Source organism: Diorhabda sublineata, chromosome 11, assembly GCF_026230105.1.
Source record: "Diorhabda sublineata isolate icDioSubl1.1 chromosome 11, icDioSubl1.1, whole genome shotgun sequence".
Lineage (NCBI taxonomy): Eukaryota > Metazoa > Arthropoda > Insecta > Coleoptera > Chrysomelidae > Diorhabda > Diorhabda sublineata.
The window spans coordinates 9,686,509-9,699,553 of NC_079484.1; the positions used below are offsets into that span (position 1 = coordinate 9,686,509).

The 13,045-nt window shown below is 29.7% G+C and overlaps 1 protein-coding gene across 2 annotated transcripts in view; it reads right to left on the reverse strand.

The window, feature by feature from the left end:
- Positions 1–12,746, reverse strand: part of LOC130450513 (kinase suppressor of Ras 2) — a 29,067-nt gene extending 16,321 nt beyond the window's left edge. Inside the window, exons 1-5 of one of the 2 annotated variants that reach the window (XM_056788955.1) lie at positions 12,456–12,746; positions 11,657–11,930; positions 9,880–10,038; positions 998–1,148; positions 161–315 (exon numbers count right to left, since the gene is read on the reverse strand). In XM_056788955.1, coding sequence (XP_056644933.1) covers positions 161–315; positions 998–1,148; positions 9,880–10,038; positions 11,657–11,930; positions 12,456–12,617 — 901 coding nt within the window. In that variant the 5' untranslated portion in view covers positions 12,618–12,746. Of the gene's footprint in view, positions 1–160; positions 316–997; positions 1,149–9,750; positions 10,039–11,656; positions 11,931–12,455 lie in introns of both variants that reach the window. The other variant, XM_056788953.1, reaches the window with a different exon arrangement.
- Positions 12,747–13,045: the final 299 nt, after the last annotated feature.

Here is a 13,045-nt window from a genome sequence, read left to right on the forward strand (position 1 = left end):
ACAAATATACAGATTAATAACGAGTAAGGTTTATGGATATGAAGTAAACCAAAATTATAAAATGGATAAGTTCTTTATTAAAGTCTCAGTTGAATGTTTGAAATCTGACGCAAGTCATTAATATGCTTTTATCAATTAAAATATATTCAAAATAACTTACATTTATAACTATTATCATCACTGTCACCTCCACCTAAAGTATGATTATATGGTGGTGACTTAATAGGACTCGTAGTTAAAGGACTAGAATAACCCATCGTGTTTGGTCCTGGTTCTGTAGGTAATCTTCCTCTTCTACCGACAGATCCTGTACCACTAAAAGATAAAATCATATTAAAAGTAGATACAATGGTAGTGTAGGAATGGTGATCATTGCCAGAATTCTAAAGAAGATTTAGTACAATTTAGATTTATCTTGTTTATTTCTATGATCTTTACATCATCCGGTTTCAATGTACAAGGTGTCAAACATAAGGTGACTCATATACTTTTCTTCAAACCAGTAAGAGTTATCAAAATATTTTAACAACAAAAGTTCTTTGTTGTTGTATTTAAAGGAATTTTCAGATTATTGACTTTTAGATTATACAGGGTGTCCCAAGTCTTCAGTATCGACATTAACTTATGCATTTTAGAATATCTTTGACTGTTAGAGTAACCAATAAGGAGGTACTGAGAAGAATGGCTAAAGATTTATAATTACTTGTAACTATTAAGAATAGAAAAGCGTCCTACCTAGGCCATATATTTCGGAAAGAAAAATCCGGTTTGCTACAGCTTATCGTGGAACTTTTAAAGTTTTTTGATAACTCTTACAGGTTATTCACCATGTAGTAATTTGTATAAACTATTTTTAATTGTATTATGATTTATACAGAACTAAATGAAAATATGGAAAAATATCTCTTATTATTCAGTGTACTATTGCATTTTTGGGTTCTCTAGAAAACTCTAAATGTATTTCATATGTTGCTTTCAATTAAAGACATTGACTTACTTTATTGGCTTTGAATCACTTTCTCCTTTAGGACCAGCCAGTTGTGACTCGTGTGATTTACTTTTGGTTAAGGGATATTCAGGTAATAACGATGGTGGAATGCCAGTTTGATGTCTTCTTCTAGCGGGAGGCGTGGTGGGAAATTTAGCACCTAAAAATAAATTATCAACAAATAATTGACCTGCTCTATAAATGTTTAGCAAGCTTCTATATGTTTACCGTTATTTTCAGTAAAAAATAACTTTTTTTATAAATTTTTGAAAGCTCATAACTCAGAAATTGGAAAACTAACTGTAGGAAAATGGGTATTCTAAGGGTTTTTCTTATTAAAGCATATGACGGGGTTATTTTGAACTCATAAGAACTAAATTTTATTATCAGACAATTGTATGAAGAAATAGAACCTTCGGTTCAATTTTAAAAAATACAATTAATTAACTCCAAAACAACGATTTGGATAAACGAGGATGGAAACATGGAACAGGTCGATAATGTTAAGCGTCTAGTAACATATATAACCTAGAAAAAAACAGACAAAACAACATATAATTCGAATAAGATTCTTCACTGTACCATGATGGAATAATAATAATAATAATATATGAAACAAAACAAACAGGATTAAATAAAATCTTAATTAGAAGCATTAGAAATCTGTATAGCAACAACAATAATTACGTCAGAATGCAAGATGAAAAATCAAGAATATTTAAAACAAACAATAAGACAATGCGTATTGCATATTTCCACTGTTATACACAATCATCTTCGATGAGGCTAGAAAAGAAATGAAAACCAGTTTCAAAAGCTATAAAATAGGGCACTGGAAAATTAACACAGTTGCACTAACAGAAATTGTCATATTTGCAGAAGACAAAGAAACTCTAAACCAAAATCTCGAATTGTACGACCAAACAATAAAAAAATTCAGTATGAACATAAACACAAATAAATTTAAGATGATGATAATAAACAAAAACACACACAAATAGTAAATAAACAAATAGAACACTTCAAATACCTTTTCTCAATGACATGAAAAATTAGAGAACTAAATAACAGAAAGAACAGCAAACGCAGGAAGAAAACATGTTTTCTAGCATACAATGGAATAACCAAGGAAAGTATTATTTATACTCATACTAACTTATAGTTCCGAAGCATGAGCAACGACCGAAAGACACAGACATAGATACAAACAATAGAAATTAAATTCCTCCGGAAAATTGATTAGACCACATCAAAAACGAAACATACAGGCAAATATTAAATACACAACATTCAGAATAATAATTAGACGAAAATCAACTAAAATGGTTTAGACTTGTGATAAGGTTGAATGAGGAAACGATTACAAGAAGAATGTTAGAAGCCAGAACAGTACGAACAAGAAATAGAGGAAGACCTTGATGGATAAAATCAACAAAACGACTGAGAACAGAAGGAAGAAACTACATGAAGTAATACCATAAACAAAAGAACAAAAACATTGGAAAAAATTTTGAAAGAAAAAGAAACTCAACCCCACGTCTTACACCTGTAAGGGTAGATATACATATGGATTAAGTAAGATCAAATAAGAGAAAAATAAACCAACTTTGAACAGTATGAATTCTTTGTTATCAAACAGGTTGAGCACAAATGCTAATTAGAAGAGACACTGAGTAGCTTAGGGGAAGTGCATGAATTTATAAGTGGTCTTAAAATTGAAGTCTCCAGGATAATAAGGGGTGACCTTGACGTTCGTGGAAATTATGCTGAACACACTGTTTACACTAACACTACACAACTCTCATAATTACACACCTTGAGTCTCTGAAGACGATTACTTGGTTATCTAAACGCGCGTCAGACAGTGTAATTGTGAGTGTTGGTGTAGTGATAGTGTAAACAGTGTTTTCAGTATGAATATCACCAACGGTTCCAGAAATTCTAACTTAAATGAGGAAATTAGGTTAGCAATGGAAACTGACAGATAGAAGAGGAATGGCATTCTTCTTGTATAATTTGGGTAATATATTCCACATAGTTAATTGTTCACCAATGTTTTGCTTATTATTATAATACTCATGCTATACTATAAATAGCTTTGGAATTGTATCAATTATGAATTTGTTATTTTCTGTCTTGTTTCATTCAATAGAGAAGCTAGAAGATATTTTTAATTAACACTTTTGTAAAACAATAAAAAAGGAGAGCAAAGAAAAACTAAAAAATAGAAAATAAGCTGGGGAAGGAAAATATAATGAGATTCAGCAAAGACTCAACTGAGTTGGGCTTATAATGAGAAGAAAACCAACTAAAATGATCCAAAGAATAACGCAATGGAGGCCAAGGAGAAGAAGCAAGCCGAGAAAGACTTGGAGAAACAAAATAGAGGAGGACATAAGAACACTTAATATAAAATTGAAAGGCTTGATGATGATGATGAAAACAATAAAATAAAACTAGAAGAGAAAGTTACAAAGTTAGACGAGACGATTCTTTTGTTCTGAATCTGTTTTCAAAAGTCTTCTAACACATACACATTTCAAGTGATATTAATATGCAAGAAGTAATTTTAGTTGATTTACTCTTTTGGTTGATAGATATTTCATGTTTATTCCCAACGGTACTCTACCAGATAACTAGTGCCTCATTTTCCTGGGTATCGTGATTTCAAGGTAATATATAGGTAAAACGAGTTCAATGCTCAAAACTGATACCTCTCAAAGCTTGAACATAAAATCTCAAGCAATACCAAACTCATACCACAAAGTGACTACCTTGAAGTTATGTATTCCTTTTAAAAGATATGAATAACAGCTGACATCAGATTTGGGAATTTGATAGTACTCTTCGATTTTGCTGGAAATGATGAAATTTAAATGATGAATTTAATTTGTTTCAATTATTTTTAGCAGCTTTTCAGGTGATTAATACATAATAGACACAAAATATATGGAAACTAGATTTAAACTCGATTAAAAGTTTGCAAAGAAACTGGTTTAATTTGATGATCTTGGAAAAAAAAATATTTTTGCACTTTTGATTTTCTGAAAAATGAAACATTTAATTTATTGTTCAAAGATGGCAACTAAACTGAAAAATATATAAAAACAGCAATTTGAAAAGAAATTAAATTTACTTGGAATTAGAACAAAATGTATACGAAAAAACCTTCTTATGTTAATTTGAAATATATAAGATCTTAAGTTAAAATATGCATATTTGTGAAATATTTCAAAAAGTACAGATCATTTGCTTGTAATAGAATCTGTGTTTGTCACTGTAATTTTATATCAGCAGATATTAGAAAATATGTGATTTAGCTTTGTTAGGAAATAAAGCTTTACATTCATTTTTAATAGAAATATTCCACAAGTTTAACAATCATTCAAAATATGTAGACACTTTTCCATAAAAATATTAACACTTATTCAATCCTTCATAAAGTAAATATCTCAAGATAAATATTCGATACCTATATTTCATTGTTTCTTCAATTTCTTATTTCTTAGCCCTTTTATATATGTTTATTCTTCTAAATTTTCTTGAAGAAATTTAGAAGAATAAACATATTTCATTGTTTTAACCAAAAAATTACAAGCAAGTCTTGGCATTAAATTATTGACTATAATGACAACTCAGTTATCAAAATCAGTAGGGCATTTGTTTAAATCTAAAATAATCAATGATAATGTCTGGCAATAGCAAAATATGGATTTACTTAAATATTTGGAAAATTCTTATACACTCATTTAATAAAAAAGAGGAAACATTCTTTCCAGCTTGTTTTAAAGAAAAAACAATGATGAATTTCTTCGAGTAATTTCAAGTATACTAACTACACAAAAATTTAGTTGCATATATTGTTATACAAAATATTTTGAGAAATTTACTGTTGAATTCAAATCATTAAATTCAAATATGCACACATATATAATCGCACAATAAGGATAAAGTAGCATTCAAGTTAGAATTTTACGAAATTATTTATTAAAGAAAATTTTAGTACAATAATTTATGACTACTCGGTTTTTAGAGTTGGTAATTATTAAATTGGTTATTTTTTTATATTTTCATTTACATAACATATATGAGCATACAATTCATGCATAATTATAATCAACTATCTTTTAAATTATGTATTCCCATTCTAAAGATTGTAGAACTTCATTCTCAGTGCTAATATTTTCCAACAATGCAAATTTTTCATTTTTCCTTTCCACAATTCGTATCTTTTATGAAAAATTCGCTTAATTAAACGATCTAATAACTATGTTCAATACCCTTCTTAACCCTTAACTACCATGGCCGGGTCATATTTGACCCTATACGCTGCGAATCATATTGTTTTAAATTAATTATATATTTTCCATTTTGTTCATGATTCCGCGCTCATAAAATTTCTGGTCCTTATCAGCAAAAAACTGAACTAGATGCGATTGAAGGTCATCATCATTTGTGAAAGTTTTACAATTCAAAGAATTCTGCAAACTTAGAAATGAATAGTAATCAGATAGTGCAAGATCAGGGCTGTATGGAGGATGTGGTATCACTTCCTACCCAAGCTCCAATAGTTTCCCACGAGTTGCCAGAGATGTGTGAGGCCTTTCATTATTATGGTGGGACACTAAATCTTTCCGATTCGACAATTCTGACCTTTTTCTTTAATTGCATCAGAATTTATCGTTTGATTCCTTAGAAGCAGCTGAAAAAACACAACACCTTTGTAATCCCACCAAACTGACAGCATGAGCTTTTTTGTTGTCTTTCAGCTTTCAATGTGGTTTTTGCTAATGTTCCATGATCGTTTTCGAACTATGATACTGTAGAGGACCCATTTTTCATAACCAGTGATGATTCTTTTCAAAAAAGGGTCGGTTTCATTTCGTTTAAGATGCATTTCGCAAATTTTGATTCTTTGTGTTAAATGAATTTCTTTCAAATCGTGTGTTACCCAAATATCAAGGTTCTTAACTAGTTCAAGACATTTCAACTGTTTTTTAATTGTTGTGTGAGAATATGAGTAAAAAGCGAAGGTACTTAGTTGCCAACCATATATATTTAACTAATTGGAAGTAGAGCGGGTTGCTCACGCATCTACCTAATCTTTAAGCGACTATAGACCTACCTATCGTAAAAGCCAGGTAGCTATTGTCAGTCGTTAGTGACTTGCAGCCATTTGGGGTCAAATTTGACCAACTTATGATTCAAAAGTGACATAAAAACAATTTGTGAATAATAAAAATGGCGAGTCCTAGCAATAGTAAGAGGGTTTTAACAAAAAATGAACTTTAAAACGAACTACAACATATTATGGATTGCAAAATGATTATGAGTTTTGATCAAGTAAGTGAACATAACAGTTATGATTCTCTATTTGAGCAAGAAATACAGAATGAAGATAATGAAAGAAACGTTGATAATTTGTTTAGGCGTAATTGTAATTTCAGTTCACTTATCCTCTACAGAGAAGTAAAACATTGTGATTGTATAATTGTATAAACAAATCTTAAAAGACAAAGGTGAATGCTACTGTGTTTAACATTATAAAAACTTTAGGTATATTATCAAAAATAGCACTTTTGAAATTAACAGATACAAATTTTATTTTTTAGGCGTTGCTAGATTCACTGTGCTTCGAATTATTGAATATAGAAAGGTTGGAATAATCGTCTCTTCTAACTATTATGGAGGTCGTCCAGGAATTATAGAAACCTTCGAAAATACAACAAAAAATATAATTCGGTGTATTGTTCAGTTTTTTTTAATGAATGAAATTATAAAATAATAAACAAATGACAAGATTTACCACAAATTTCTTGATCATCATTACATAAAGTTATGAAAGAAATAAATTTTAAGTAAGCCAAAAAATATACTAATTTTTAAATGAAGTGAATAATTCATATGTTACCGATAGAATAAAATTGTATGTAGGCTGCCACCATATCATTGTAAATTTAACTCTTCAGAATTTAATAGGACTCGAGTAAAAAATGAAGTTGCAGCCAAAAATATTACTTTTAAACAAAAAGATTTAAAGAATCTTCTAATGCAAGCCTAGGATTGTGGATGGTCTTATAGAATCGATAATTGTTTCTTTCTCTAGTGATATTAGTGAGGCATATTCTCAGTGAATAATTATTCATAACTTTATAAAAATTTGTTTAGTGTTTCTTTAGTTAATAAATAATAGACAAACTGAATACACTGTTTACAGTACCACTACACCAACACTCACCATTACACTGTCTGAGTGTCTGGGTGGGTAGGTAGTCTCTGAAGACAATAACTTGGTTATTGAAACGAGCGTCAGTCAGTGTAATTGTGAGTGTTAGTGTAAACTACTTATATACTGAAGATAAGTAGTTTACTTTCAGTATCTGAAGACGATAACTTGGTTATCGAAACAGACAGTGTAATTGTGAATGTTGGTGTAAACAGCGGGTTCAATATATATATCACCAACGGTTCCAGAAATTCCAACTTAAATAATAGACAATGTAATAATAATTCTGATAGAGGTACTGTCAAATGCTTTCTTACAAATAATATACTATTTGGAAGTTTCCTGTTCTATATAGGTACCTAATCTTACTATGAAATGTTCCAAATAAGAAATCTATGGAAAAAGTGATGAGAAATATATTATTCTGCTAAATTGTATTACATACAGATATTTTTGATGATTTATTTCTACATAGAACAAAAAATATTTTTTGTATTTGTAAATCAAATAAGTTCTTGTATGGAAGATTTTCTTATTTTTCATACACAACCAATTTTTTATTCAACTGACCTTCATTTCTCACATAGCTCAGTTTTCAGAAAAAAAAAACATCCCCTTAATAGTGATCAGAAACAACACAGAGCTTATCATTGTTGCAAAAATTTTTTCACCAATAAATACAATTGTTGATTTCAAAAGAGTTTATTACAGTGTGAACAGAAAGAAGTTAATCTAAATATTACTAGAAATAGAAATTCCAAATAAACTGATTATGGTTTTGGAAGAAAGTAATTTTTTGTCGACCTCCTACTCCATTTGAAAATTTCAATAAAATATCAGTCTCCATTCAAAAAGATCCTCTATCTACATTTTGAAACTCTACTTCTAAGGTTGAAATCAAAGTAAATCTTAGTAAATTTGTGATGACACTTATAGCTTTCCTTTCGAAAATGATCTTATTTTTTCCAAATTATACCATCAGCTCACCTGTTCTCACTTTGATATGGTGGGTCAAATGAAGACATCCATTCAATTCATTGTATTCAGCCGAAAATGGACTTGTCAATAAAAAAAGTAAAATGAAAATAAATTCGTTAATCTTAACAATGTTAACGATGTTAATCACAAGACATAATAAAACAAGTAAATATACCCTCAAAGTTTTCAATCATTTGTCAAATACCTAAACTAAGGTATATCCGTATACAAAAGTTGGTGCTGCATTGGTAAGGGGGGAGGTAAGTATCTCAATTCATCTAATTTGAATAAAATTAATTGGGACGTAGAATGCAACTTCTATTTCTTATATTCGCTGTTATACAGCTGCCAGATTGGAGCTTAGTTGCCACCAAGGACCCAACCCGTGTACTACCATCTTATCCAAATCAACTTCAATACTTGGAACTTAGTTGAGGGCTGCAACCGTCTGTAGATAAGTCTCAGTTCTCATCTATAATACATATAAGTCAGATTTGTTTTTAATTTAAAACTGTTTTTTATCCATTTTGCTATCTTGGATATACGGTTAATTCCCTGATAGGACTCCAGTTAATATTCATAAATTGTTCTTACTTAGGTTGGTACATTCAGCAGATCATCTCTGGTTGTAGTTTCCCAAGAGAAACTTTGCATATCTCAGCCCGTGTAGGTTGTCCCAGTAATTGGTTTTACCCTTATCTACTAACTCGTTTAATTTGTCTAGGCAGTTTAGATTTTATGATATTGGAGCTTAAAGCTCTAATGGCTGCTTGACTAGCAAACAGGATGATGATTTCTTATTTAAGATACTTCCTATCTAGATTTAACTTGACACCTTTTTCGATTGCATAAATTTCTGCTTGAAAAATGCTTGGGGTATTGCCCAAGCTTTTGAAGTGTGGTTCAGGGCCTGTACACTCCTTCTACACGCCTGTACTTCTACAACTTGATATTAAGATAAATTAAAATAAAAGCTAAACTTTTATGGTACTTCATTCTTCCTTCCAGGATTGGTCATTTTTTAAGGACTTCTTTGGCAATTAGACAATATTTATTTCAGAATCAGTGATAATGAAATAAACTCAAAATCGGACTGTAATGTTTTTTATGAATGTTTTAGTTTGAAAAGTTATCATAAATCAAATAAGCTTCCAGAATTCCAAGGTAGGTCAAATTACTGACAATTAAATTTTTTGAAACAATTATTTTCCTCATTAACTCAAGTAGTCCGCTTTTTCTCTACAAATTTGTCTGAGCCTGAATCTCATCACCAGTTTTTATTGCCCTGTAAAACTCATATGCTTATGTTTATAATAAAGTTTCCTATTTTCAATGTTGTATGTTAAGTAATCGAGTTAAACTTCAAAAACTAATATTTGAAATAAAAATGAATGAATTAGTATTCAAACATTATTTGTTTTTGTACTAAACATTTTAAGTAGCATCATCTCATATTCATGCACTTATACTGATACATACCATAATGTAATGAATGATAGAAGTAAATATTTGAAGATTCAAAAATTGTTAATTTTATAAAAGTCATGCACATGCATACCTTTCCCCCTCCCTTGACCAGGGGGAGTTAAAGGAGGCCCAAGCACATTACACTGAGCATTCAAAGTGTCAATGCTAGACACAGAAGAAGAAGGAGGAATTATTGCACCTCCTTTATTGTTATTCAAACCTAAGTTCTCTTCAGATGGGACAGAAATTCTTGCACATCTAGATCGTCCTGGCCTTGGTGATAACCCAGTTTTTACTTGGTGGTGATGATCAGGAACCCATGAATCCCAATGAAGGTCGGGTATATCATTGCAATCTTTATCTCCTCGTTTTAGTTTATCTAAAAAATAAATCAGAATGTTTAATAAAATATATTACGAGGTATAATTTTCGAATTTATAGTTTTTACAAATGACTTTCCTGATATTACATATATTGCTTTAAATTTATGAAAAACAAATTGAAAAAAGCTGAAAATTGGCGATAAGTTAGCTTTACTCGAATCTTTGGTGATATTCATACCAAAAACATTGCTTACTACCACTTCACCGACACTCACATTTACAATGTTTGATACTCAGTTTTATAACGATGTTATCATCTTCAAAGAATGGTAGTAAATAGTATTTTGTCAGTGTAGGTTATTGTATGAAAAGATTTTTGATACTTTAAACTGGATAGCTTTTAGAAATTTTGTTGGTAGAGCTGAAACCAAAACTTCAGCAAAGAAAAAAACTGGTAATTTACTAAAATAGACCAAAAAACATTTATTAAAGACGATATAGAAAGAGATCTAAAGTGAGTAATTTGAAGGAAATTAAGGAAATACAAAATATTTCTGTTTTTATTATTTCTAATTGATAAGTATGATCATAGTAGGCAAATATTGTACTTTATTATAGTTCCAAACAAATCAGAGAATACAATTTGAGTTTGTTGTCTTGTTTTTAGTGAACTTTTATTCAATATTTATTCTTATTCTTTAACTGTGAATTATTTTTCCAGTGTTTATGATTCTAGTTTAATCCCAGTTAACCCCCAATCCCCAAAGTTTGAGGTTTTTTGGTCTAAAAGATTGTTTGGATGCAGGTTAAAGGAATAACAGATGTAAGATCTATGTATAATCCCAACTTTGAAACACAGCAGAGGCTTGGTGATGGTTTGTGGAAGTTTTGAAAGAAGGACGACTGGTGACCGGTAAAATTTAAAGAATTTTGAAGAAATCCTTTCCTCAAAACTGTTCAAAGAGTATTTGATAATATTGGAAAGAAAGAATGTACTGAAAGTAATTATTTGACCGTCACAGTCGTCCGACCTCAACTCTATTGAGTTGTGGGACAAATTGGACATGAAGTCAATGCACTACTAGATGACAAGTTTTTACAGAGAATGCCAAAATTGGGCAATGAATCCAAACTTTAAATATGTAACAATTAAAGTCTGTAATTTTATTATTACTGTATTTTTATCTATACTTCCAACTCACATCTTTGGAATATCCTGCAAAACGAATGGAACCAAATAAACGACGATTATTTGTCAAAATTGTTAGAGAATACCAAAATTGTGTATTGAAAATTTATATTTGTAACAATTACAGATTGTAGTTTTATTATTACTATATTCTTTAAAATATAAAGATCAAAATCAACTGTATTGTTTTTATGTGTTGTATATCACGCAAACTATAAGGTGAGCAACAAGTGTTATATCAATTTTTACAAAAATTTAAATGCAAATTATTATTGTTACATCAAATAAGTAGCCAGTGTAAACTTTACTGAATGTACCTTTTAGGAAATTTATTTATACACTTTCAAGTTAAAGGTATAATAAGTTTATTATTTTAGAAGGCGTCTATACAAAGAATTAAATTATAAAACAAAACAATACCAATTTTTTTGATTAAAAAATATATTTACTTGATTATAACTAGTTGTTTGAGCATATATACTTACTGACATATCTTTTTAAGCTATGTAAAGCTCTACACAATTTATTCAATTCTTCTGGTTTATAACCTTTATCACTTAAAATACTTTTCAATTCATTTTCTGGTTTTTCTTGGAGTTCTTCAACCGAAGATATCCTTTGACAAAGACCAAGAATACTTGAATTTTCTAAACCTACTACTTGCAACCACTGTGTAAGTGATGGTATATGCTCATCACATACTGTTTTTAATTTCGATTTTATTACCAATTGTTCTGAAAACATCGTTATGAGTTTTCCCTGAAAATTAAGTAATTAGAACAGAAATTGTCAGTAAATGAAGAGAGGTACGTTAATTGGGCATATCTAATCCTACATATATTTGATATGGGAAAAAATGAGGAATATCTAAGCAAAATTAATCTTGAAATTTTAATAGATCATAGTTATTCTCTTCTGAAAATTTAGACACAGTTGTAAATTGAAATGAAAATATATCATTTATTGAAATATTTATGGAAAGTATATTTCTAAGAACCCAAATACGTCTTCGCGGTAGTGTACCTATATATGTGAGATAACAGTGAGATAACAATTAATAATTATAAATATATTTTCCATGATAAATCCTTGTTATGTTGATACTTATAACTGGCAACGGAAAATGTTTAAATAGTATAAACAGCTAATATTTAAATATTAAGTGTCAATTATTCAATTGCACTTTAATTTCTATATATTATAATGAAAACAAGTTGGTAAACATCAGTTAACAAATATATTGAAAATACTTGATATATCAAACTAGAGCTAATTAAACTTTACCTCTAAAGTTCTCATTTCTTTCTGCGTTAATTCTGCACTTGTAGCACATTGTGTTCTTAGTCCTTCTAATCGTTGAGCAGAAACATCAATCATGGATTGTATTATATGAAGGGTTTTTCGAAGTTCTTGATCTGACCCTCGTTCTGATCCCTCATCAGCCATTACAAATATCACAGCACTGTTACAGTTTAGTATTTACAATTATGAAAACAATATTTACATATCAAATATCCTTTTTTACAAATTACATTTAATTTTCTGCGTTTTCTGTCAATCATCTTTCACTAGTCTGTTCAGATGTCACAATTTGCGAGTATCATTTAGTAATCTGAGCCATATTTTAGCGCTTCAACAAAAAATATCCCGTATTCACCGTTTTCCAAGGGTAACGTCATTATATAGTAAAATGATGGCAGAAATAAATATTTTTATGAAAAAATCACACCGTTGTACAAAGTAAGTTGTTTGCCACATGCAACAATATAGCCAAATTATGATTATGTATTATTATTACAATGATGCTGTACAAATGTCGTATCAATAATAATTATTGCACACATGAAAACTAAGTCACAAACAGTGTCAATACA